Source organism: Macaca thibetana, chromosome 17 (genome assembly GCF_024542745.1).
Source record: "Macaca thibetana thibetana isolate TM-01 chromosome 17, ASM2454274v1, whole genome shotgun sequence".
NCBI classification, from domain to species: domain Eukaryota; kingdom Metazoa; phylum Chordata; class Mammalia; order Primates; family Cercopithecidae; genus Macaca; species Macaca thibetana.
Window position 1 is genome coordinate 49,750,760 of NC_065594.1, and position 27,921 is coordinate 49,778,680.

Below are 27,921 nucleotides of genomic sequence, written 5' to 3' on the forward strand. Positions count from 1 at the left end.
TCCCAAATTGTTGAGATTTACAGGTGTGAGCTACCATGCCTGGCCAATAATTTTTTCTGAATGTTTGCAATATATTAAACATGATTATAGTCATGACAATTCACATATGCTATTATTAGGTTGGGGAAAAAGTAATTGTGGTTTTTGTCATTACTTTCAATGAGAAAATTGCAATTACTTTTGCACCAACCTAGCATATGAAAAACATATTCTTAATATAATCTTAAAAATTTGAGCCTGCCATACAAAATTGTGTGTGTGTGTGTGTGTATGTGTGAGAAGATCTTCCTACTCCATCACTGTGGCTAATTCTTGTGTGTTTCCATCACTCTTTCTGAACATTCTGACCCATATTGATATCTCTATTATGCTCTCTTCCCTTAAGCTCTTTCAGTGTTTCATTTGTTTTCTGATGGGACTCTGACTGATAAAGTGAATACTAGATGTGGACAGCAAGGAATAAAATCTCAGAGGATTCCATATAGTTTGGCTTGGGTGTCCAGGCAAATGGCATATGATTGACCATTTATATTGGAAAAGTATATTACTATATTTCTTTATATGTGTGTGTATTTTTACCTTCCCAGATCAATACTTGAAAAAAGATTCAGCAGCAGTAGACATACTTACAGGGTTTTTACAATATTTTCTTGAAACACATTTATTCAGTCTAAATTCAAACCCTTGATAATAATACACTTCATAATAATTCAGACAGAATTTTTTCAGAGCATCTCTTAATTATTTCCCCAAAAAAGAAAACAAAGAATTTTCACAAGATATCCATAGAATAATATTTTTATTTATTGCTAGCTTTGGAGGTTAATTTGAGTATTATAACCATTGTTTTTTTCAAATAGTTTTAACATTGTATTTTCTAAAACTTGGAATGTATCCAATGAAAGAATCTATTTGTTAAAGCCAGAGGCACAAATGGAATATTAGCCGGCGTCAAGCTTCAATGCACATAAATTAAGCTACCTCATGCATGCTATATTTCTTTATATCTGTAACCTGGCCATTGCTCAGACAGACCTAGATGTAAAAAGAAAAAGGGTAGCCAAGTATTTGACTTAAAAGTTAACTTTTTAAAAAGCACAAAAACTACTAATGGAAAGAAAAGTAATTCTACATTTTCATTCACAGTTGATTTCAAGGCATAACGTTCTCAAATAAGCTTACTAAAAGGGATAACCTACATGTTTTTAATTAGGTGCCATAGAAAACTGGGTTAAAAATACACAATAGCCATATTAAACTTGAGATACCTAAGAAGTCGATGTTTCTAATAACAGCCAACTTTTAGAGATTGTTTTCAAATAAAAATGAAATGTTTATAATCTCTCTTAGCAAGTCCAGAGGAGCTTTGTCTCCAGAGTTAATTAATTGAGAGGGTCGACACATCATCAGGAAACAGGCATCTCCTCAAGTGACTTCCTCAATTTCTGTCTTAGTTGCCATAGTTTCAGGTTTCAGATTCAGACAGGAAAACATGTAGCAGAAGAGGAACTATTTATTTATGTATATATCTCTTACATCAGTGAAGAAACTTTTACCAAAGAATCCCCAGAAATTTTTCTCCAAGCTGCCCTGGCAAAAATTGTGTCACATAATCATGCCTAACTCAATCATTAGGAAAGGAGTGAAATACAAATAATTGGTTTTGATCCTATAAACTGCTTATAAAAAGAGTCACCCTCCTTTGATTCAACTGGGGGACTAAACGGGGAATAGTTTTTGAATAGAGTACCAATAAGGTGTGCTACATTTATCCACAATTATATCTTAAGTAAATGCTAAGGCCACTAAATCTTCCAAATATGTATGAGTAGACTTAAACTGTGTTTTTCTATAAGATATTTGAATTTGTACTTCATTGACATAAAAATATATAAAATAGAATGGGAAGGAAAAAGTGAAGTTTATAGAAGAATATGTATTGATATGGTTCTATTTCTTATTAGACACATCATCCCCTATTAACAAATGCACAGAGTATCTATATTTCATCTACAAAATATGTTATATTAGAAATGCATATTTCCAAAAGTATTGTTTTAGAAATGTGCATTCTACCAGACAAGTGCAAAAACTGCCTATAAAATTCACAAAGTAAATTAAATTTATCTATCATCATTCTGTTAAATTGAAAAAGAGAGAAACAATGTCAATGTCACTCTAGAAATTCAAACTTCAAAATTGATATTTTTAGTAACTCATAGGTATTTTTAAAATATAGTTTTATATGAAAATACTTCTAGATTAAAAGAAAATTGCAAAGATAGTACAGTGATTTTTCCATATAACATATACCTGTTTCCCCCATTATTAACATCTTACATGCATATATGTGTTATATTAATGAACAAATGTTGTTACATTACTATCAATTAAAATTTGTACTCCATTCACATTTCATAGATTTTTTTTTTCTTTTCTTACCTAATGTCCTTTTTCTGTTCCAGGATACCATACAGAATAGTACATCTCATTTACTCATTCTGTCTCATTAGGCAACTCTTTTCTGTGACAGTTTTCAGACTTTCCTTTTTTTGATGACTTTGACAGTTTTGAGGAGTACTAATTTAATATTTCATAAAATGCTCCTCAATTGATATTTTGCTGATTATTATTAGACTGGGGTTATGAATGAAGTTTCTGTCTCATCACATGCTATTAAAGAAACATTATCAATGTGACTTATCATTGGTGACAGTCATCTTGATCATGTGTGGAGGTAGTGTATATCAGGTTTCTCCACTGTAACGTTATTCTTTATTACCTTTACATACTGTATTCTCTGGAAAAAAGTCCCTATGCACAGCCTACACTTAAGGAGAGGGGAGTTGTACTCTATCTCCATAAGGATGGAATAACTGGCATAAATACTTTCGAATTCTTCTACATGGGAAATTTGTCTGTTCCCCATCATTTATTGGTATATTTAATTATTTATATCAATCATTTCATAGAATTTTTTGAATAAATGTTTCAAAAAAGGAAAGAGAGTTAAAAGGATTTGGTTTAGGCAATTTACACTTATTTTTAACAGTTAAAGGAATTTAAATTTTACCACAATTTAGAATTTTGCTATCATCAAATTATTCCTTATTGCCAACTTGTACCACCTTATTGGCACTCTGGCCTCCTCTCTCTCAGGTCCTAGTTATCTTCTAAAATCCTAGTTATCTTCTAAAAATTACAGCAAACTGATTTTAGAAAACAGAATACAAGTTCTACCTATGAAATTCTATAATCCTAGAACTAATCTATAAACCATGTCATACATGCCTTCCAGTCACAAGAAAGACATGGTTTTGTTTTTTGAGTACTAAATACATCTCAGAGTTCAAGAGAAACTGTTAAAAAGTGAGAAAAAGTTATGCAAAGAGCAGTTCAAAAGTAGCTGTGACAATCCAAGCCATTATTCGTTTAATTTCTATCTGTCCACCTTACTCCTATAAAAGTCCACTGTGTGATAGGTAAGAATTAAACATGCCAGTAGCTCAAATTTACTTAAATTGCTTTAAAGCTACTCTAATTATATATCCATCATTTGAAAAGAACAAGGAATCATTTTCAGAGAAAAAGCAACATTCTCTTGACTCACATCGATACACAAGTGTTAAGCTCCCTCAACTTTAACAACAGAGTACATGTCTTATCTTCAAATTTACTATACTTTATGACTCTGTACCTAATCAACTCCATAGATTTTTTTCCCACTCTTACTACTTTCTATGGAGTTTAACCTAAAATAGCATGTCATGCAACACTCGAGGAAATTTTGGTTGTAAGAGCAGTGAAAAAAAAAAAAAATGATTAACTCATGGTCACAGAAGTTATTTAAATCTTTACTTAAGTAAAATAATGTGTCTAACTAAGCACCAGACTTATCACAGATATGTCCTTTTGGTCATTGTTTTAATTTAGGATACCTTTATGTAGAACATGCAGAGACAATTCAATTCCCTTTAAATTAATTGTACTTTGAACTCAGTTGAGTTTGATTTTCAGATTTAAATATTCTGTTGCTTAATGTGTGAAATTATTTGAGACTTGTGCTCCTGGACAAAATAATTTGAACTTGAATCAGCCAACAGAAGCAACAGTTCTATAATTCATTGTTATATCCACTTTTGGCTAAATAGTGAAGATGTCTAAAGTAGCGTATACAGTGGTGTGTGTGTGTGTGTGTGTGTGTGTGTGTGTGTGTATATATAAATACTCAAATGAAATATTTCTCTCAGATTTTAATATAACAACACCCATGTTTATGGTGAGGAAAATGTTTGCCTTTAGTTTGTAATATAACTGATTATGCTTACCTCTTTGTCTTGGTGACTGAGAAGAAAAACTAATTGGTATGTCATTTCTATGAATACAAACAGAGTTTTAAGGCATTTACTTATTGTGAAAATTATACGATAGGTGTTTTTATTTGAATTTGAATGTCTTTCCAAGTATTTTCTGTTTGATTTATAAAGCCTTATACACCATGGATATTTAGAAATAAAACTAGGACAAAAGCCATAACTTGGTGGCTTATGTAAATAGCTGAATTTGTTTTCTTTTGCTGTACTCTACTTCATCAGGAAACTAGAATGGAGATAGAAAGGGGTAAGTATGTCAGTAGGAGCATGTTTCTGTAGAACCAGGTTATATTGAAGTTATCTGCAGAACTCTTCCATCTTGAGATGCTTAAATATTTTATACAGTAACTTGGGTGGATTTGATGTAGAAAGAAAAATGTTGGCAGTTTTGATATATTTTATCTGACATTCTGTCCAGATTGTGAGTTCTACCATCCTGCCCTCTGTGAGTCCACCATACCCTCTTCCTCTTCACTCTTGAGTTTCTGTGTTGATAGAGATTCTTTTATTTTTGTTTAACAGGTAATTTTTTATGAGGCTCTATTTGATTTCCAAAATATGCTTCATATGTTACCTCCTTACCTTGCTGCTACCATTATAAGTCATTTTTAGAGATCACCACTTTTATTTTCTGACTGCGAACATTCATGCCTTTCTTGAAAGCTTCACATCTCACAATCCATATTTAAAATCAATATTTCTTAGCCCCAGTGAACTGGAAGTGCAATAGTTACAGAGTGCTACCAACGGGGCATACAGATACAGCATTTCCGATAAGTATGAAATTCTTTCCGAAAACACTACCCAGCACACTGAGTTATGTCATAGGTCATATAACTGTTATTTCCCCACTTGGATAGTGCACTTTGAAGCCATTTTAAGATGTGGAAAACAAGTTAAATAAATGTAAGCAAGGGGGTTTGATTATAAGGTTCTAAATATATTTTGTTTAACTGAATTTGGCAAGTAAAATAGTAATTCATAAAAATAATCCAAAAAGTCCTATTACATCATTTTTGAATTAGTCAAATTTGTCAGTTAATCAAAAATGCTCATTAATCAGAAAGCAGAGTACATAGCCCAGGAAAATACATGAAAATAATTAATGACATATATTTCCAAGTAGTATTTACATTTTTCAGGCATGGATCTATCAGGAATAAACTTATATTTTAGACGAATGCAAAATAGTTTTTATATTTTTCTTGTAAGACTGAATCCCATTACCAGTCTTTAGAATTTCTTTATTGACTTTTATTTTGCGTTATCCTCTCCTCTCACCACACCTAAACATTTCTGTAGAGAAAAAAATATGAGGTGGGACAGATTCATCAGACTCATGTAAGTGCCATTTGACTAGGACATTTTCTCTGGTTGAGTATTGTGATAGGAGTGCAATAATAGCCAGAATATGCAGAGACTAAAACTCAAGTTCACAGTCCAAAGGAATCAGTGACCAAGGTATTCCTTCAGAAAGTCTTCAGCATGCAGTCCACTTCCGGCTAAAATGTGTATTCCTGGTTGGATTGCACTAATATCCCTCAACTGAAGGAGACAAAGTGTTTAAAATTAAAGTGCTTAGTGTTCCCATTATAAGCATCCTTTCCCAACCATAATGGGAAAGTGAACTCTTCATTAAAAATGGCAAAATGGTAATTTGCAGAAGTCTTCAGAAGGGTGCAACGACAGGATTGTTTTGCTTGTTTTTATTTGCTTGTTTTCCCCCACACTATCAGCAAATCATATCAGCTCTACCAAACTTTAAATGGAAGATATTAACAAATAGTTAAAATGGAAGTAAAATAGTGTTTTCAAATAAAAGTATTATTTAATAACATTTAGGAAATTGGTGCTTCAGTTGCTTAAATTATAAGATAAAGTTGAATATTGTGAGGCATAGCTAAGATTTGCATGGAAAATTCTGGAAAATGCTACTAATTGAATATTGTAATATTTTTATGATTCATCTTTAGATAAATATGATAAAATAAAATTAAACTTAAAATTATGAAATTATGAATGTGCAAGTCTGAGGATGACATTTTAAATAGTGCCAAGAAGCATCAATCACAATTCTCCATTTGGGTATCATCTATATAACTTCTTCAGGCTACTCATGATTTGATATACAACAATATTAATTGTAAGAAGAAATATATATGATGGCAGTTGTTACTAGGTCAATGGAAAGTCGTGCTTTTCACTCAATGTGGCAATGACATAAGTAATTATGAGTAGCACTGCCTTTCGTATTAAGCAGACAGAATGCTGAATAACTCTAGATCTAGTAGAAAAGATGTCAAAATGTCCATGGAAAAATTAGCCCATTTTTTTACATCTTATAATAATTTTGTTGACATGTAGCTAAGGTGCCATTTCTGTATCTGACAATATGATGTTGACTACCTACCTATCTCAGAATATTGCTGTAAGGACCAATTAAGATAAAACATGACAAAATCATGAATATAATACACAATAAAAATCCATCTCAAATACACAAGGTAGCACAATTATAAGCTGTTTTTTTTAAAAAATTCACCATTATATAGGTATACCACATCATACATATGAATTAAAAAACACATTATAATGCTGAAACATATAATAAATTGGACTCAAAATTAATAAATGATTGATAAGCAAAGTGAATATATGCTCCCAGTTCTCAGATGTTATTTTTATTCTTATGAAAGATTGTGCAAAGGATTTGAACTTATAAAATCACATATTCTGCATAATCATCATAATTGAGTGTTTGCTACATGCTAAACTTTATGCTAAACTAGTTTAATTTTACAAGTTTACTTCTTAAAGTAACCCTTTCACTTAAAGACTATTATTTTCCCTTTCTTACATTTAAGGAAACTTAAGACTTCAGAAAGTTAAGTAATTTGACCAAGATCCGTAACTGTAAAGTGGGGAAGCCCAAGAGATATTTCAAGTACTTAATAAGAAGCAAGAAATAGGTGCATGCCAATTAGAATAAATGTCCAAGAATCAGAATGAACTTTGGGCTGCCCACATCACACTGAGTGGTAGTTGCATATCAATTCAAGGGAAGGTCAAAATAGGTCCTGGATATCTAGTATCAAATTCTACACACCACACTTACAAATACAAAGGAATAAAGTGTATAAGTGTTTTCAAAGTACAGGTGGAAAAATCCTAAGAAAATATAGTGAACCTTACGATTAAAGTAGGAAAATACATAGCAGGTACCCTGAACATTTGGAAGAGTGGTGACTGAATTCAATTCAATGATCCAATTCCCAGCTTTTAACAAAGTAAAGGAAAATGAAAACAATTATAAGACTGAGAGCAACAGAAAAATAAAATCCAAACAGATTGTTTAAGAAAGTAAAGTTGATTATGGGACCCGAGAGATTTTTCTTACTTTGAAACCCAGAAAATAACTGTGACTTACACTATGATAGATACATAACCCTTACTCCTAAATATTAAAAGTCACATAGCTATTTCTTTTGCAGTCTCTCTATTAAGCCTCATGGCACAAAGCCAAAACACTGTTCAATAACAACAATAAAAAGCTTCATAACAGCCACAAAATAGAAATCATTTTTATTGTCTATTTTGGCACAATATTTTTTCCCAAATTCGTTTTATATGATAGTACTCAATGTTTTACACACACACACACACACACACAATTTTAAACATATATACGCACAAATGAAACAAGGTTTCCTGCTAAAATGATGGAAAGGTAAGGATTTGATGGTGACATACAAATTATGTTATTGATTTTATTTTCATTACTTTTTTAATTGAATATACAGGTTGTTTAAACATCCTCTGAAATTTGCTTAAATCTATACTTTTAAACAATGGGTAATAATAATACATAAAACTAGTCTTTGAAGACTCAGTTTCGAAAATCGAGAATAGAATTTTCCATCTATTAAAAGCCTTAAGTTTAAAACTAATAATGTCGTAATGTGCCTGCATAATTCATGCCACTTGAATTAAACCAGTAATAAAAATGAAACAATAATTTACTTTTAATTACAATAAAAATTCTGAAAGGAGTTTAAATGGCAAAGTCCAGGTTGATATACACTTTTTAATATTAAAGCAGGACATTAAATATCTCAGCCCCTATGTGTGTATATTTATTTCATTCAAATGTTTGGCAGTAAGCAGAAGCTATCTTAACATTTCTTAGCATGTACGAAGACTGTAATTAACTTCAGTGGCACACAACCTTTTTTCACAAGGAAGTTAACACTTCAATATGATTAAAGGTCTGCCATTTGGCAGTTTAATTTCCTAACCCTCTTCTTAATACCACTACTAGATGGACAGCTTCCTTTATTTAAACTTTGTCCTTATCAGTTCTCTACAGGAACTGACATTTTGTTAGTAACCTTGCAATTCCATCTCCCATATTTGTTAGAACTCTATTTTCTTACACATCAATGAACACAGTATATTTTCAAGTATGTCAGGATAGTAGGGACTATGTAGGAGATAAACTAGGAGGAAATTTCTATCAGTCTAAAAGCAACTGAAAAATACAGTGAACCTCAGTGCATCCTTTTCAAATATATTATAGTTTTTCTTTTCTTTTCAAAATGTGAACATCCGTTTTTGGTTGTGATTCAAATCCTAATGTGTGTGCAAGTGGATTCAAAATCAATATCTGTTGTTTTCAAAATTTGGTTCTATTCTTAAATGAGGAAATACTAGGCGATATGTGTGTGTGTGTGTATATATATAGTACATATATCAAATATATATCAAATATATAGTTTATATATATATATATATCTCAAAAGGTATGTTTATACCAAAATAAGATAACAAAAATTTGTATTTAGTGATAAATTTGAAGACCCTTAAAGGCAAGGAATACGTACAATTCGGCATATTGTTTTTCAGACCTCATCATAAGGCATAGTACATAGTAGACATATAAATATAGTAAAACTTGAGAGTTGTTCAGTGTATTCACAGGACAAAGACCGTCAGGCATTAATATACTTGAATTGTCAGGCACCATTGCTACCTAAAGGGAGCTAGCATTAGATGGGGAGAAACTATGAACCAAACCTGAACTGAACCACTGTATAGCAATATGAGAGTCGGTTTAAGCTATTCAAATTATTTTGAGAGCAAGACAGCTATGAGTCACTTCAATGAACTCCTGTCACAACTGATACTCTATAAAAGTACACAAATCTGATAGAGACAATACCAGTCAATTCATGTTCTGACGTTCCTATTCCAGTAACAGAGTCCACAACTTACTATTGATCATTTTAAGGTAACTTTTACCTCATTGATTGGGCAGCATTAAGAAATTTAGAGGCTTTGAATATATATCTGTGTACCCATATAAATTTAAAGCAGACCAACACATTTGTGATCTATCTCAAGAAGATTTTATAAATGCTTATTTGAAATATGAAATATGTAATTCTCAAAAAAATTAGTTTTTCTGCTTTGCACATGCTTAGCACAGAAAAGCATTCCTCTGTAAAATGTATAATGTTCAGGATGGAATATCGGAAGTTCTAGACATTGCTACCTCTCTAGGTGATTTGAACGTAAGATATTGTAAGGCCTAATTATCTTTTCTTCTCTGACCTCATGCTTCTGAGGATGATTCATAGAATAACTACTGAATAACTTCAACTTCACTATCCCGAATCAAAGGCTTATTGAAGATTAAATGAATAATATCTTAGTTTTCATTTCTATTCAACCTAATAGAAAAATGGAACTACAGAACAGGAGATGCATTAGGCATAGGAAAATGCTCACAAAGCTGTTTTTAAGTCAATTTGACACATCAAAACTGAGAATGCCAAAAAGTGTATAGTGATACATAGATTTTGCTACTTTTAAAAACAAAAGTAAAGAACTTTTACATTACGCCCTGCTCCATATAATCCTGTGCATTACCAAATTGGTTTAAAGGTTTATGACATTTTAAACTATATTCTACCAGTTTTTTATACAGATGGTTCCTGACTTATCAGGGTTTGATTTTCAATTTTTGGACATTATGATGGCATGAAAGTGATATGCATTCACTGTATTCCTTGACTGACAAAGAAGGTAGCACATCCAGATAAATCCATTGCAAGCTAAGGAGCATGGATATATATAGTTTACATGGTATCTTTTTCTAATACACACTGTGACTCTCTTCATGCCATAAGTGCTCAAATATTGTTAGCAGAATTATGATTTGATTTTGAAAAACTGATATACAATTTTATAAGTACTGATATACAATCTGAATTCCAACTAAGTATTTTATTTACAATTTAAGATACCAATTATAAAACAGCACTACTTTAAAACACACACTGTTGCCAAAAATGGACCTTTGCTCTTTACAAATGGCTAAGATCACAGACAGATTTTCTAGCAGAAAACGATGAAGAAAACCCAATAGAAAGCCTTAAAAGAAAAAAATTTGAAATTGCTTATACTGCTAATTAAGAATTTAGAAAAATGACATGAACTTCATATTAAGTATATCATAATTTCTCTAACACCAGTGTGAATGTTCTTTCCATTTCTGAGCTGTTACAGTGTGGGAAAAACTGACCTTATGGTGTCTTTTATTTTAAGTAAAGAAATTAACTTCATACCTTAAAAGTAGTCATCATTGTTTCACAACCTCGTTATTATCCCAAATAGTTCCAAGAATTATTATTTTTTAAAATTCTTTTGACACAAACACCTTACTGGAGTTTTACTCTATTGTACGTATTGCTAAGTATTAACCTTTTCATGAGTATACTTTTTTCTTTCAAGAAAACTTCTTTTGAACTGTTATCACCATTGCTGTCTCTCAATGATACCAAGGCCATTTTTACCAATTACCTAGTAATAACAATAATAATATTAAAAGCCTACATGTTTGTTTTAGTTCTTACTGAATTTCTCTGAAGAACTTGATCTAATTGCTTCTCATCTAATTTTTTGGACTACGGGTAACAAATGTTGGATGAGTTAAATAGAGTGTTTCCCATATCTTACTACGTACAATTTTTTACTACATAAAATTCTATAAAAGATTATTTTTTCAATCAAACACTATTAAACTAAAATCATTGAAGCTTATCTCAAACATTCATTCTAAGCCCGCTTTATTCATGTACTTTGTCCTTAATTTCTAAGTTAATAAGATAAATTACCTACATCTGGTTCCTTCAAATCTTACACATTTTTCCGAGTTCATAAAATATTATACATTTAAATCATTTAAAAACACTCTGACCTATCTCTATTAAACACATTGCTTTTAGAGCTAATAATTAACTATCAATCATTGACATAGTTGATCCTCCTTAGTTTCACCAAAGCTTCTCAAATCTTAAGATTAAAAAATATATATATTCTTAAATAGCTGGAATTTTACATCTATTCCCTCTCATTCATTTTTTTTTCTGTTTTCTGGGATATATTTATTTTTAGCTTTCCTTAAAGAAAAGTCTTAGATATTAGTTAGCTGTTGAGTTAGGTAGATAGTGCAGTTACCTCCCATGCTTCCCTTTCTGCGCAGCTGATCACTCGTCCTTTTCTATCGTTATAATTTGTTACATTGCATATGACAAAAAGCAAGATACTTGTCTTATGCCATGCCTGCAATTTTTCCAATAACACCCCATAAATATTTTCCTCATCTAACACATTTCTGTAAACTCACAACTAAAAATTTAAGGTATTGGAGCACAGGCCAAAGTGGTAGTGGCAGCTGAGAGGCATTTTTGTATCCTGTCTGCCCTCTACAAAGCAGAGCCAAATCTGGGTCATTATATTCAGTAGGGAGTTTTGAAACACCTTCCAACTTTGTACAGCAGGATGTTGAGTGTCTTTTGACCTAGTTTTACACACAGGAAATGCAAGACTGCCAGACCATAGAGCCTGGAAGTGTTAGGTTCTTAGATCTATGTCTTTTAGTTGCTGAAAGGATTCCTAAAATGTTAGCTTCATGATTCTTCCCTTTCCAGGAAACAATAATGTAATTATGCTTGCTACCTCTTGGCTCAGAGGTATCTATTCCTCCATATGACTGTTTCAGGTTGTATGCAAACTGAAATTGACCAAGATGGTCTTAATATTTGCCTCAATTTCACTAAACTTTGGACAGAATTCTTCCTGACTCTAAGCTGACCCTTCTTTTTTCAGACTACTCATTTTAAAAAACATGGAATTGTAATTTTTTCTCTAATCTTTTGAGATGTTAAGTCTTTTTAAAAACCTCTTGCTAGTTTTACAACCCAGTAATTTTTTTTTTCCCCAAAGGCCTGAACATCATATCTTTGAAATGTAAACATCAAGGGAAATAGCTCCCCTATGCCTCAGTTTCTGGAGGAGAGCAGAAGCCTAACTTGGGTGAACACGTTGCTTCAAGTTGTAAAACTATCCTCTCGCAAAGATGAGAAAGTTTACTTTTTCTTTAGTAAAACCAACTAACAAACACAGATGGGCCTGTGCTCTCCCTCTGACCTTGGCACTTAAAAATCCTCCCTTCCTTCGTTTCAGTAAACTTCAGACTGAGTTTGGGTCTCTCTCCTAATGCAATATCCTTGAATAAAGTCTTCTTTACCTGTTTAACTTTGTCTAGTATGATTTTCTCCATCAAAATATTACTTTAAAACTGGTAAGACCAAAAAATGTCTAAGTATTTTCCTCACATTGATACTTTGAGATTAAGCAGCCAGAGTATGTGGACTTTTTTTTTTTTTTCCAGTAAGCTTATTTACTGAGTATTATCTTAGTGTTAGCAAATCCTTCTCCAGTATAAGTGAAATCCTTAAAGAGGACAGAGTCCTCCTCGTTCCCAGGTGTTTGGGCTCCAGTGACTGATCTTCACAATGTCATCTCATTTTTCTGTTAGCAGAAATGCTGTAAAAATAAAACTCCTTAAACTACATTCCTGCTGCTTTGATAACTAGGCCAAAACCTGTCTATCTTCATCTCACACTAGTATTAAGAATTTAGGTAAAATGAACCACATTCCATCTATAAGAAATAATACATAAAACAAACCATCAATATATACTGTCTGCGTTGGTTTCTTTCACAAGATTTTATGTCCTCCTCTTCTGGCTAAATGTAAACAGTTATTAAAAAGTGTAAGCCCTGATAATGCTCTGTGTGTTTTACGCCTTCTAACTCTCTTAACATTTGGCATTATATCACATTTATGTCCTCATCTACATCTTCTGTTCATTTGGTCTGTGAGCTTCACGAGGGCAAATACATAGATTTGTTAGTTATTCTCTACATATACAATTAATACTTGCATACTGAGTAAAATTCAACAAATATTTGCTACAATGGCAAAATTATTTGAATGCACCAATAACACAATACAATGATAAACAGAAGATGTCAACATAGTAGATCAGAAAAAAAAAAACTTCAAAAATATCATTTGCACAACTCTAAGTATCTATTGTCCATTTCAAATGATTTGTTAAGTCCACATTAAACATTCTGTGAAAGTTTTTACATTAAAGTAAGACATTTCAGGGAAAAAGTTATTTGAACCCATCATTTCCAAAAGAAAAGACAATTAGAATCTCCTTTCTTTCCTAAGCAAACATGGTCATAAACAAATTTTTATTCAATAATTTGTATCCACCCTGTTTCTCTCCCAGGTTCTACTATTTACTTATTTATATAAGCCAGTTTAAATCCTTTGTGGAAGAATGAAATGTATATGCATACATATATACATTTGTAACTTCACTGATAATAAAAAGTTAGTCTGATTTTTGATCTACTAAATAGTATTCAACTGAAAAGATACAGAATTTTTTTAAAAGCTTTAAATCCGGTACTTAAAGGAAATGAGCTAAAATTTAAAAGACATCAGTATGATGTTACAATTACTTTGCCATACCTGTATATGCAAATTGGACAAGGTCCCAGAGAGCATTGGGGTCTATGCCTTCCATTTTGATCTCCTCTTGCTTGGCTTCACAAACATCACTTGTAAACATGGCCGCAAAATAGTCGGAGACTGAACTCAGAACAAGCCTGAAAGAGTAACAGGTTCTAATTTAGGTCGTGAATATAAGGCAGAAAATCACTGTGTCAACCAGAATGCAACGCAGAGCACAGAATCAATCTATTGATCAATCAGTTAATGCATTTTATTTATTGCCTCATGAGTTGTACTTTACAAAACTGATTGAATAAATCTTCCCCTAACTTTTCGTAATAGAGCATTCTCATACATTTTCTTCTATCACTTTAAAGATGTTTTTTCTTTCACATTTAGGGCTTCAGGCTTTTTAAATAATACATTATAGTTTTCTTTATATAATGACCCACCTTCCACCATGCTAACTTCCCCCATTGAACTATCGTGAATTTGAACGCATAATGTATATTGATCTGCTGATGAGATTTTTATTACGCTTTGTTTATTTGCCTGTTCTTGTGCCAATAAAATAGTATTTTAAAAATATATATCTGTCTTTATAACCCATAAGGCAAATCCCTTTCTTTAATATTTTAAATTTAACTATTAGTTACATTTTATTATTTAATAAGTAGAGTTTTAGGCTTTCAAGTCTTAAGTAATATTTTAAGTTTTAAAAATAATTCCTAAAGCATTTTGATTTAAAAATGCTTTAAGTTTTTTATTTTATTTGGGGAGATTTGGTATAATTTTCATACAAATTCATTCCATCTAAAAGTATAAAATATCTATCCCTATATTCAGGATACTTTGTTTCCTTTTCAATTTTAAAGTTTTCCTGAAAATTGCTATATAGATTTTTGGTTGATTCTTATATCGTTACAATTTTGTTGGCTTTGTATATACTATCTACTTTTTATTCTATTTTTGTTGGTTTGTTTTTCTGTTATAATTTATTGAGAAATTCATAGATTCATCCTTTATCTGGTACATCTGGTGAATTATTTTTACTAGCTCTTTTGATTCTGCTATTTCTTTTTACATTTAGGTAGATGACTACATCATCTGCAAGTGATATTCTTTTGACCTATTCCTGTTCATTCTGTATAACTCCTCTTCTTTCTCTTTCTTTACAACCTCATCTACCACCTCCAGTGCTGTGACAGAGGCATTTTGTGTTGTTTTCTATATTAACAGGAATGCATCTAAAATTTCTCTCTTCAGTATGATTCCTGCTGAATATATTTGGAATGTAAGTTTTACTAAGTCAGAAAAACCTCTTTAATTTCTAGTTTTGCAAACAATTTTTATAATATTTGGTATTAAAATTTATAATGTTTGAATGATACTTTTAAAATGGAAAAATGTTATGATATTTTCAAGTATAATTACAAGATAAATAAATCTCTAATTTTATTTTCTTGTATTTTCCAGATTTTTGAATCGAGGTTATAGTGGTCTCATAATATGAGCTGGGAGTTACAACCTTTTAATGTTGTGTAACAACTTTTAGAATAAAGCAATTACTTTTTCCTTTAAGATCTTTCAGAAATTACCTGAAAAACCGTCTACATTTGGCTATTTTGAAGAAGACTTTTCTAATATCATTTCCATTATTTACTAACTCACAAAGCTTATTCAAATGCTTTATTTCTTCATATATTCACTTTTGCATCTTAAATTTTCCAAAGATTTTTTCACTTTATTTAAATCCTAACATTAATTTATTTGTCTATAATTTCAACATTTTTTTAAAGACAGTATCTCATTCTGTTGTCTAGGATGTTGTTCTGTGGCATGATGATAGCTCATAGCAGCCTTGAACCCCGGGGCTCAAAGCAATCTGCTTGCCTCAGCCTCCTGAGCTGGGACAACATGCACAAACCAGCACACCCAGCATGGGTTCTAAAATGTTTAATGTATATTGTTCACAAAATTATATTTGGTTTTAGTTGTACCAATTTATATTTGTTTTAAATTTGTTCTATTTGTTCTTTGGATAAATCTTTACACAGTAATTATTTCATATCATTCATTATGTTGACTACATGTTTTTCACATGTGTGTATGCACATACATGTGTGTTTAAAGTGGTTGTGCTATGGCAGGAACCAGAAATTTGTTTTCTATAAAGGGCCAAATAGGAAATATTTTACATGTTGAGAATTATACACATAATCTCTGTTGCATATTTTCCTTTAAAAAAAAAATCAATCAATTGAAAATTCAAAAATGAATTTTAGCTTATGGTCTACACAAAAACAAGTTGCACAGCAGATTCGGCCCCTGCTCGGATATTTGCTAAATTTGTCCAGAGATCACATTAACCAATAACAGTCTACCTTCATGGATATTGTAAGAAATTTGCAACATAAAACACTCCCTCTGCTAGTCAAAAATCTAAAAGAAGAACATAACTGTGATAGCAAAAATGTATTTAAATTTACTGCGTTTTTCACCATTTTTGATGCTTTCCATTCATTTTCGAAGTCGACTTTAATCTGATCTCAATATTGGAAGAAATATCTTTAGTTATTTCTTGTACTATAAGTCTGATGGCAAAAAATAAAAAAATATATATACAGCTTTCATTTATTTGAAGATGATTTTATGTAGTTACATGTCTAGTACGTTTTAAAAGTTATTTACACATGTTATAGAATTCTAGGGTGAGGTTTTTTTTTTTGAAATTGAAATATAGAATTTCATTATAAATTAGACACCACTGCTGGAGTTTTTTTTTTTTTGTCAATTTGTTTGTTTGTTTGTTTTAAAAATAAGGTCTTGCTTTGTCACCCAGGCTGGAGTCCAATGACACAATCATAGCTCATTGGCACCTCAAACTCCTGGGCCCAAGTAATTCTTCTGCCTGAGCCTCTCAAGAGGCTAGGACCACAAGCATTCACTACCATGCCTAGCTAGTTTTTGTATTTTTTGTAGGCAGGGTCTTGCTATGTTGCCCAGGCTGGTCTGGAGCTCCTGGCCTCGAGTAATTGTCCTGACTCAGCCTACCAAAGCATTGGGATTACAGGTACGAGACACTACATCCAGACCACCTTGTTTTTAATAGAAAGCTAGCTTTCATTCTTACAGTTGTTCTTCTGATGCAATATGCCCTTTCTTTTTGTTTTCAACTTTTTTGATCTTAGGGTTTTAGTTATTTAGCTATAAGTGGGACTTAATATTTACTCGCCATATGATTTTCTGTACTTCCTGGAGTAGTGAATGGATCTTTGAAAGCAATTTTTGAAAATTATCTGCAAATAATTACTCATATTTTCACCAAATTGACTCTCTGACCCATTCTAGGACTCAAATTGCATATATGGTTCAACAACTGAGAATGCTACATAGACTATTCAATCTTAATTCATTTTACACTCAATTTTTGTTTTGCTCTCTGCTTTACTTTAGGTAATTTCTAATCAGTTGAATTTTCTCGAATGTCTTTATATTCCCAATTGCTTTATTCTTTGTTATCTATCTTTTCCTATAAATATTTTGTATTATTTATGATAGTTACTTTTTTTTTCTTTTCTAATACTTTAAAGATCATGGTCATCTCTTGGTCAATTTCCATTGACTGATTTTTATTTGAGACATCGATAACATTCTCCTACTTTTTCCATTTACAGTCAAATTTGATTGTATAACAGATATTGTAATTCCCCAACAAAAAAGTAGAGGCTAAGAAGGGAACTGGCCTTTAGTTCTTAGGTGTTGTTATTTGTTCTCTGTTTTGTTTTGTTTTGGTTGTTATTGGTATATTCACAGCTCTTTGATTGCTTTAAAAATAAAGTAAAATTATTTGGTTTATCTGATAGAAAATTTAATTAAAAATACAAGTATGCCTTATTTTATTGCATTTCACTTTATGGTGCTTTTCAGATGTTGCAATTAAAAAAAAAATAATTGAAGGCTTAAAGCAACTCATTATCTAGCAATCCCATCAGCACCATTTTTCCAACAGCATGTGCTCGCTTCATGTATCTTCGTCACATTTTGGTCATTCTGGCAATATTCCAAATATTTTATTGTTATTATGTCTGTTACATTAATGTGTGACTAGTGATCTTTGATGTTACAATTGTTCTTGTGTGGGGGTGTCATAAACCCATATCAGACAATAAACTCAATAAGTACTGTTCTGACTGCTTCACTAACTGGCCACCCCCTCATTACTCCCCTTCTCCATGGGTCTCCCTATTCCCCGAGACACAATATTAAAAACTAGGCCAACTAGTAACCCTGCAATGCCCTATAAGTGTCCAAATGAATGGAAGTGTTGCATGTCTCTCACTTTAAATCAAAAGCTGGAAATGATTAAGTTTAGTGAGGGAGACATGTAGAAAGTGGGACAAGAGCAAAAGCTAAACCTCTTGTGCCAAACACTTAGTCAAGTTGTGAATGCAAAGGAAAAATTCTTGAAGTGAATTAAAAGTGCTACTCTAGTGAACATATGAATAATAAGAAAGCACAACAGACTTATTCCTGCAATGGAGAAAGTGAATGATCTGGATAGAAGATGAAACCTGCCACAACATTTCCTTGAGCCAAAGCCTAATCCAGAGCAAGGCCTTAACTCTTTCAATTTCATGAAGGCTGAGAGAGGTGAAGAAATTGCAGAAGAAAAGGACAAAGTTGGCAGAAGTTAGCTTATGAAGTTTAAGGAAAGAAGTCTTCTCCATAACATAAAAGTACAAAGTGAAACAGCAAGTGGGTTGGTGCAAAAGTTATTATGGTTTTTGCCATTATTTTTAATGTCAAAAACAGCAATTAATTTTGTCCCAACCTAATAGAAGCTGCAGCTTCTATGGTCATTGATGAAAGTGGCTACACTAAACAACAAATTTTTCAATGTTGACCATATATTTAAAGAAGATATCATCTAGGATTTTCATAGTTAGAGAGAAGTCAATGGCTGGCTTCTAAGCTTCAAAGGACAGGCTAACTCTCTTTTTAGGGACTAATGCACCAGTGAGTTTAAATTGAAGCCAATGCTCATTATCATTCTGAAAATCCTAGGGCTCTTAAGAATAACACTACCTCGAAGATGGCCGAATAGGAACAGCTCCAGTCTCCAACTCCCCGCGCGAGCAACACAGAAGACAGGTGATTTCTGCATTTTCAACTGAGGTACTGGGTTTATCTCACTAGGGAGTGCCTGACAATCAGTGCTGGTCAGCTGCTGCAGCCCGACCAGCCAGAGCTGAAGCAGGGCGAGGCATCGCCTCACCTGGGAAGCGCAAGGGGGAAGGGAATCCCTTTCCCTAGCCAGGGGAACTGAGACACACAACACCTGGAAAATCGGGTAACTCCCACCCCAATACTGCGCTCTACCAAGGATCTTAGCAAACAGGCACACCAGGAGACTATATCCCACACCTGGCCGAGAGGGTCCCACGCCCACGGAGCCTCCATCATTGCTAGCACAGCAGTTTGCGATCTGGCGGCAAGGCAGCAGCGAGGCTGGGGGAGGGGCGCCCGCCATTGCTGAGGCTTAAGTAGGTAAACAAAGCTGCTGGGAAGCTCGAACTGGGTGGAGCTCACAGCAGCTCAAGGAGTCCTGCCTGTCTCTGTAGACTCCACCTCTGGGGACAGGGCACAGCTAAACAACAACAACAACAAAAAGCAGCTGAAACCTCTGCAGACGCAAACGACTCTGTCTGACAGCTTTGAAGTGAGCAGTGGATCTCCCAACACGGAGGTTGAGATCTGAGAATGGACAGACTACCTGCTCAAGTGGGTAGCCTAACTGGGAGACATCCCCCACTAGGGGCAGACCGACACCCCACACCTCACACGGTGGAGTACACCCCTGAGAGGAAGCTTCCAAAGTAAGAATCAGACAGGTACACTCGCTGTTCAGCAATATTCTATCTTCTGCAGCCTCTGCTGCTGATACCCAGGCAAACAGGGTCTGGAGTGGACCTCAAGCAATCTCCAACAGACCTACAGCTGAGGGTCCTGACTGTTAGAAGGAAAACTAACAAGCAGGAAGGACACCCACACCAAAACCTCATCAATACATCACCATCATCAAAGACCAGAGGCAGATAAAACCACAAAGATGGGGAAAAAGCAGGGCAGAAAAGCTGGAAATTCAAAAAATAAGAGCGCATCTCCCCCGGCAAAGGAGCGCAGCTCATCGCCAGCAACGGATCAAAGCTGGACGGAGAATGACTTTGACGAGATGAGAGAAGAAGGCTCCAGTCCATCAAACTTCTCAGAGCTAAAGGAGGAATTACGTACCCAGCGCAAAGAAACTAAAAATCTTGAAAAAAAGGTGAAAGAATTGATAACTAGAATAATTAATGCAGAGAAGGCCATAAACGAATGGACAGAGATGAAAACCATGACATGAGAAATATGTGACAAATGCACAAGCTTCAGTAACCGACTCGATCAACTGGAAGAAAGAGTATCAGCGATTGAGGATCAAATGAATGAAATGAAGCAAGAAGAGAAACCTAAAGAAAAAAGAAGAAAAAGAAATGAACAAAGCCTGCAAGAAGTATGGGATTATGTAAAAAGACCAAATCTACGTCTGATTGGGGTGCCTGAAAGTGAGGGGGAAAATGGAACCAAGTTGGAAAACACTCTTCAGGATATCATCCGGGAGAACTTCCCCAACCTAGTAGGGCAGGCCAACATTCAAATTCAGGAAATACAGAGAACGCCACAAAGATACTCCTCGAGAAGAGCAACTCCAAGACACTACCTTATACGAAAATTAATTCAAGATGGATTAGAGACTTAAATGTTAGACCTAATACCATGAAAACCCTAGAAGAAAACCTAGGTAATACCATTCAGGACATAAGCATGGGCAAGGACTTCATGTCTAAAACACCAAAAGCAACAGTAACAAAAGCTGAAATTGACAAATTGGATCTAATTAAACTAAAGAGCTTCTGCACAGCAAAAGAAACTACCTTCAGAGTGAACAGGCAACCTACAGAATGGGAGAAAATTTTTGCAATCTACTCATCTGACAAAGGGCTAATATCCAGAACCTACAAAGAACTCAAACAAATTTACAAGAAAAAAACAACCCCATCAAAAAGTGGGCAAAGGATATGAACAGACACTTCTCAAAAGAAGACATTCATACAGCCAACAGACACATGAAAAAATGCTCATCACCACTAGCCATCAGAGAAATGCAAATGAAAACCACAATGAGATACCATCTCACACCAGTTAGAATGGCAATCATTAAAAAGTCAGGAAACAACAGGTGCTGGAGAGGATGTGGAGAAATAGGAACACTTTTACCCTGTTGGTGGGATTGTAAACTAGTTCAACCATTATGGAAAACAGTATGGCGATTCCTCAAGTATCTAGAACTAGAAGTACCATATGACCCAGCCGTCCCATTACTGGGTATATACCCAAAGGATTATAAATCATGCTGCTATAAAGACACATGCACACGTATGTTTATTGCGGCACTATTCACAATAGCAAAGACTTGGAATCAACCCAAATGTCCATCAGTGACAGACTGGATTAAGAAAATGTGGCACATATACACCATGGAATACTATGCAGCCATCAAAAAGGATGAGTTTGTGTCCTTTGTAGGGACATGGATGCAGCTGGAAACCATCATTCTTAGCAAACTCTCGCAAGAACAGAAAACCAAACACTGCATGTTCTCACTCATAGGTGGGAACTGAACAATGAGATCACTTGGACTTAGGAAGGGGAACATCACACACCGGGGCCTATCACGGGGAGTGGGGAGGGGGGAGGGATTGCATTGGGAGTTATACCTGATGTAAATGACGAGTTGATGGGTGCTGACGAGTTGATGGGTGCAGCACGCCAACATGGCACAGGTATACATATGTAACAAACCTGCACGTTATCCACATGTACCCTAGAGCTTAAAGTATAATTAAAAAAAAAAAAAAAAAAAAAAAAAGAATTACACTACGTCTACTCTGCCAGTGTTTTAGAAATGGAACAATAAAGCCCGGACGACAGCACATCTGTTTGCAGAATGGCTTACTGGGGATTTTAAGCCCACAGTTGAGATTTACTGCTCATTGACAATGTGCCTGGTTGCTCAAGAGCTCTGACAGAGATGTACAAGGAGATAAATGTTGTCTTTAGACCTGCTAACATATCCACTGTGCAGCTCAATATGAAACAATTTTGACTTTCAAATCATATTATTTTTTAAAAGTATATTTCATTTCTTTTGTTTTTCCTTTTTATTTGTACAGATTTTTGCATACACATGCAATTTTGTTACATGTATAGATCGTGTAATGGTCAAGACAGGGATTTTAGGGTATCCATCTTCTAAACAATGTACATTGTACCCATTAACCATTTTTTCATCTTCCTTCTCCTTCCCACCTCCTCACTCTTCTGGATCTCCATTATCTATTATTCAACTCTCTATGTCCATGTAATCACAGTTTTTAGCAACTACTTATCAGTAAGGACATATGACATTTGTCTTTCTGTGCCTGGCTTGTTTCAGTTAAGAAAATGACCTCTAAGTCCATCGATGTGACCATGAATGACATGATTTCACTTTTTTAATGGCTGAATAGTATTCCATATATATCTATATCACATTTTATTTATCCACTCATCCACTGATGAACAGTTAGGTTGATTCCACATAGTTGATATTGTGAATAGAGGTTCAATTAATATACCAGGTTTTTTTCGATATATTGATTTTGTTTCCTTTGGGTAGACACTCAGTAGTTGGACTGCTGAATTGAATGGTAGTTTTATTTTTAGTTCTTTGAAAAATAAGTCTCTAGATGCTGTAAATAGTAATTCAGTTGAATCATCTGGCAAAGTAAATTTAAAACTTTCTGGAAAATTTCACTGTCCTACATACAATTAAGTACATTCATAAATCATAGGAGGAAGTAAAAATATCAACTAGTTTGGAAAAAGAGAAGATTCCAACCCTCAAGTATGACTTTGAAGGGTTTAACACATCAGTGGAGGAAGTAACCTTACTAGAAGTAACCTCTAGCCAAAGAACTAGAACTAGAAGTGGAGTCTGAAGATGTAACTGATGTGCTGCAATGTCATGATCAAATTTGAATGGATGAAGAGTTGCTTCTAATGGATGAGCAAAGAAAGTGATTCTTTAGATGGTGTCTACTCCTGGTGAAAATTCTGTGAAGAACATTGAAATGACAAGAAAGGATTTAGAATATTACACAAACTAGTGGGGCCTTGTGGCTTATGCCTGTAATCTAAACTTTTTGGGAGGTGGCTGGTGGATCACTTGAGGCCAGGAGTTCAAGACCAGCCTGGTCAAGATGGGAAAATGCTGTCTCTACTAAAAATACAAAAATTAGATGGGCGTGGTGGCATGTGCCTCTAATCCCAGCTACTCAAGTGGCTGAATCATGAGAATCGCTTGAACCCGGGAAATGGAGATTGTAGTGAGCCAAGATCACACCACTGTGCCCCAGCATAGGGCCACAAAGCAAGACGCTGAATCAAAAAAAAAAAAAAAAAAAATGAGTATTACACAAACTTAATTGACAGAGCAGCAGTAGGGTTGAAGAGAAAATTGATTACCATGGATAGAATGCTATCAAACAGCAACCCATGCTATATGTACACATACATATACACACACACACACACATACACATATATATACATATACATATATATATATATAAAAAATAAAGGAGAATCAATTGTTGCAACATATTTCATTATTGTCCTATTTTAAAAATCGCCACAGATACCCCAACCTTCTGCAACCACCACCCTGATCAATCAGCAGTCATCAACAGGGAGTTAAGACCCATCACTAGCAAAAAGATTAACACTCCCAGAAGGCTCAGATGATTGTTAGTATTTTTTAGCAATAAAGCAGTTTTTAAATGACTGTATGTACACATACATACATGATGATGTAATGCTATTGCACACTTATTAGACCTACAGTATCATGTAAACAGAACTGATATATTTGTTAAAAACATATATATTTATAAACAAACATATAATATATAATATATATTATATATATAATATGTATATATATAGGTGACTTGCTTAATTGTGATATTCACTTCATTATGGTAGTCTAGAATCCAACCTGCAATACCTTCAAGATGTTCCTGTATGGAAAGGCAGAAGACTTAAAAAAATCAAACCTATGAAATTGAAGGTATTATGGATTGAAATTGAAGGTATTAATATAAATTGTTTGTTTTAAACATAAAATATATGAATTTTATTTGTGTTTGTGCATATGTATGTATGTGTGCATGTCTGTCAAAGACTCCTTAGAAAAAGAACAGACTGCAGAGTGGAGCAAAGTAAGCATAAAATCAGCCTGGAATACCTTTTGTTGCAGAGAGTAAAGAAGTGCTCAAAACAGTTGGGAATATGTCAAAAGAATTATAGTGATGCTTACACGTATAAGCAAAACCACAGTAAAATTTGAATGCTTGTTTTTCCTAAGAACACTATAGAGAAAAGAAAGGAAGTTAGATCAACACAGGAAATTATTATCTAAAACTTTTCAGGAGCCTTTTTTTTTCATGTATTTATTTTGAAGTTTTATCTGCTATATATTTTATCTTATATACAAGAGAAGCGGAAGGGCATGTTATAATTTAACTTGAACACAAAATACATTCTTTTAATTGGAAAACATGACTTAACTATCTAATTTATGCATTTAAGAAATACCTTATAAGATTCGTGGTTTTAAATATTTTATTAATATTAATGCTGAGGATTGTAACATGTTAGACATATTTAAAGTTCTCAGTTCCCTATGCATTTATTTCAGGCAGTTAGTAACTAAAATGTCAACTCTTTATAATATCAGAATTTGAAAAAATGATTAAGACACAGATATCTTCAAATATTTATTACTTACCAATTAGATAAATTAGTGTCAGATGGTCAGTTTTATCAAAAGCATTAATTAAATCATTGTATGATACAAACGATCATAAACTAGAAGATAAATATATTTCCTACACATAAGAAATATATCAACATAAATTTAACCAGCTTAATCTTACACATACAATGTCTATAGTTGCAGCAATGCCACATCTCTATAGAGCAAAATATTATAACCTCTATTATTCAATTTTAAATAATTACATAATACCTTCTCGGTCAACTACAATATACTAAATCCTACTAACTCAGTAAAAAAAAAAAAAAAAAAAAAAAAAAACCTGCAGAAAAGTTTATACTGCATTTAGATTTGGTGACATAAGATATGAATTAAATTTTAGAAGAGGGATTTAATGCATAACATAAATTAATATTTTTATATGTACATATTTAGTTCTAGTAATGCCAGAGAAGCAGGAGTAAAACATACATAAAGAAGTACATGCATGCAACCACACTAGAAAATCTCTTATTGAGATCACTACAAATTTATTTCCTTCCAAATCTATTAAACTTTTGTAAGTTCCACTTCAATTTATTATGGTGTTTGATATTGTTAACCTCCCATTCCTTTTTAAAATCTATTTTTTAGCGAAAGCTGTGCAGACTTCTTATCTCAGCTTACCTCTGATTCATTGACTTTTCTTCTTGGTTCTACTCTTTAACCCTGTCACTGCTGTAGGCTTTATTCAGACCTCTACATTTTGCCTTGACGCTCACTGTTTCAGAATCATTCTTGAGCATTGCCTTAATCATTATTTTTACGGTGGTTTCAAACCTAACCTTGTATCTCAAATGCCTGTAGAACTGCTCATCACATATCCCAGGAGCATTTCATTATAACTAAATTAAACTCGAAGATTTCCCACTGATATTTCCTTCCTTTATACTTCCCTGTTTCTAATTGGTGCACTTTCAGAATCGAATTTATGAACTTTGAGAGTCAAAATTATGAAATTACCACTATGTTTCTTTCTACTTTATTTCCTATATCAAATATGATGTAAAATCCATCTTTCTGTTTGAATGTGTTCTTGCCCTCTTCATGAGGCCTGCCTGTGTCCCCAGGGCAGTGATGTTAGTACCTAACAGCACCAAGATGCTCCTTTTTTTTAGGAACTGGACTTGACCTAATAAAAGCTCCTTATTCCTTGGGAGTCTATGTGTTCCTGCTTCTCACACTTTATCCTTCAACTGCCACCACCTCTCCTGACTCTCAAGCTGTGGGTTGATCTTAAAGCACTGACTAAGAATAAGGATAAATTCTTGCTTTGGAGTGTGACTCATTCTGCAGGAAGTCATATGCAGAGCTTCCGGAGAGATAAAGATGAAGCAAGTCTTCATCCTTGATTTTTTCCTTCCTCTGCCCTATCCTGCTTCTGTTTCTTCTGAGGTCAGCTTTTAAATCAGTCATGAAGACCTGAATTCCAGGCTCAGGCTCTGTTATGAGGGAACCTGGCTTATGACAGCATCCTTCAAAATACTGCTCAGCTCATACCTTATGTTCATATAGTCTTCCTTTCATGCCTGGATTAACCAAAACAGTTTCTCAGATCATTAGTTTCTGCCATGCCTGTCTTTTACACATTTTCTAAAACCATACCATATTTCAAAACTACCTTTCTAAATTATGATAGTCAGTCTATTGTGGTTGTTAAAGTCATTATTTCAGTGCCCAGATTGCCTGGGTTTGAGTTCTACTTTCACCAATTATTGAGTGAATAACTTGGGCACATTCTAAATGTTTTCCATGCCTCCATTTTCCATATTATAGATAAAAGTGAGAAAGTAAGAATTTTCTGTTTTTTAAAGACAAAATGATTTGTAAATGCAAACCACTTTAAACAAGGCCTGGAACATAATCAACACAGTGAGTGTTAACTATCATCATCATTGTTGACTCAGTTATGTAATTCCTCTCCTCAAGAACCTACATTGCTTCTAATTAAACATAGTTTCGAGTACAAAACTTATCTCCTGGCTCTTAAGGTCTATCATAATCATATTTGTCCTATTTTTATGGTTTAATTTCCCAGTTATTTCCAATACAAACTCTATTTCCACCAAGTCATTATCCTTGAAATTTTTGCAAATAGAAACTTTTTAGTTCTCTATTTTTTCCATAGTATTATTGATACCTAAAATAGTATGCCATGTCTTTTCCACTAGGCTTACCTCACACTCAATTTCTCTGAAAAACTTTCATAATACTCTATCATATGCTGCTCATTTCCTTATTTGACTATGTCTTGAACTTGGAATTAGAACCATATATTCTACCTTGCAGTTATCTGCAACTATAATAATTTATTTAATTATCTTATGGTTTATCTTTAACTCCTCAAGTATATTGAAAACTCTACAAGGAAAAGCATTATGTTTTATAATCATTATGCATCACCAAGAGGGCATAGGCCAATGCTAGAGTTATGTTTGATAATTGTTTGTTTTAATTAGTGCAAAGAAAAATGCTTCATGGACTGCTGACAATCTACTATAGACATAAGCAAAACATTAAAGTGATATCCAAGTGATCAAGAAAACAAAAGTTTTTCAGCTTCATAATTATTTTTTTCTGAAGTTGCTACAGAGCTATTTTAAACTATCAAACTGAGTGAGAGATTTAGGGATGGATGATTTAGTAAAATTAAATAAATGTTATTCCTCTTCTATTAAAGATAATCTACGTAAATGAAATTTCCATCAACACAG

General features: G+C 33.5%; 1 protein-coding gene across 1 annotated transcript in view; it reads right to left on the reverse strand.

Annotated features, from left to right (window-relative positions):
- The window catches only part of KLHL1 (kelch like family member 1), a 450,078-nt gene that overhangs the window by 257,564 nt on the left and 164,593 nt on the right, over positions 1 to 27,921 (reverse strand). Inside the window, exon 3 of the mRNA XM_050766522.1 lies at positions 14,266 to 14,402. Coding sequence (XP_050622479.1) covers positions 14,266 to 14,402 — 137 coding nt within the window. The remainder of the gene's footprint in view (positions 1 to 14,265; positions 14,403 to 27,921) is intronic.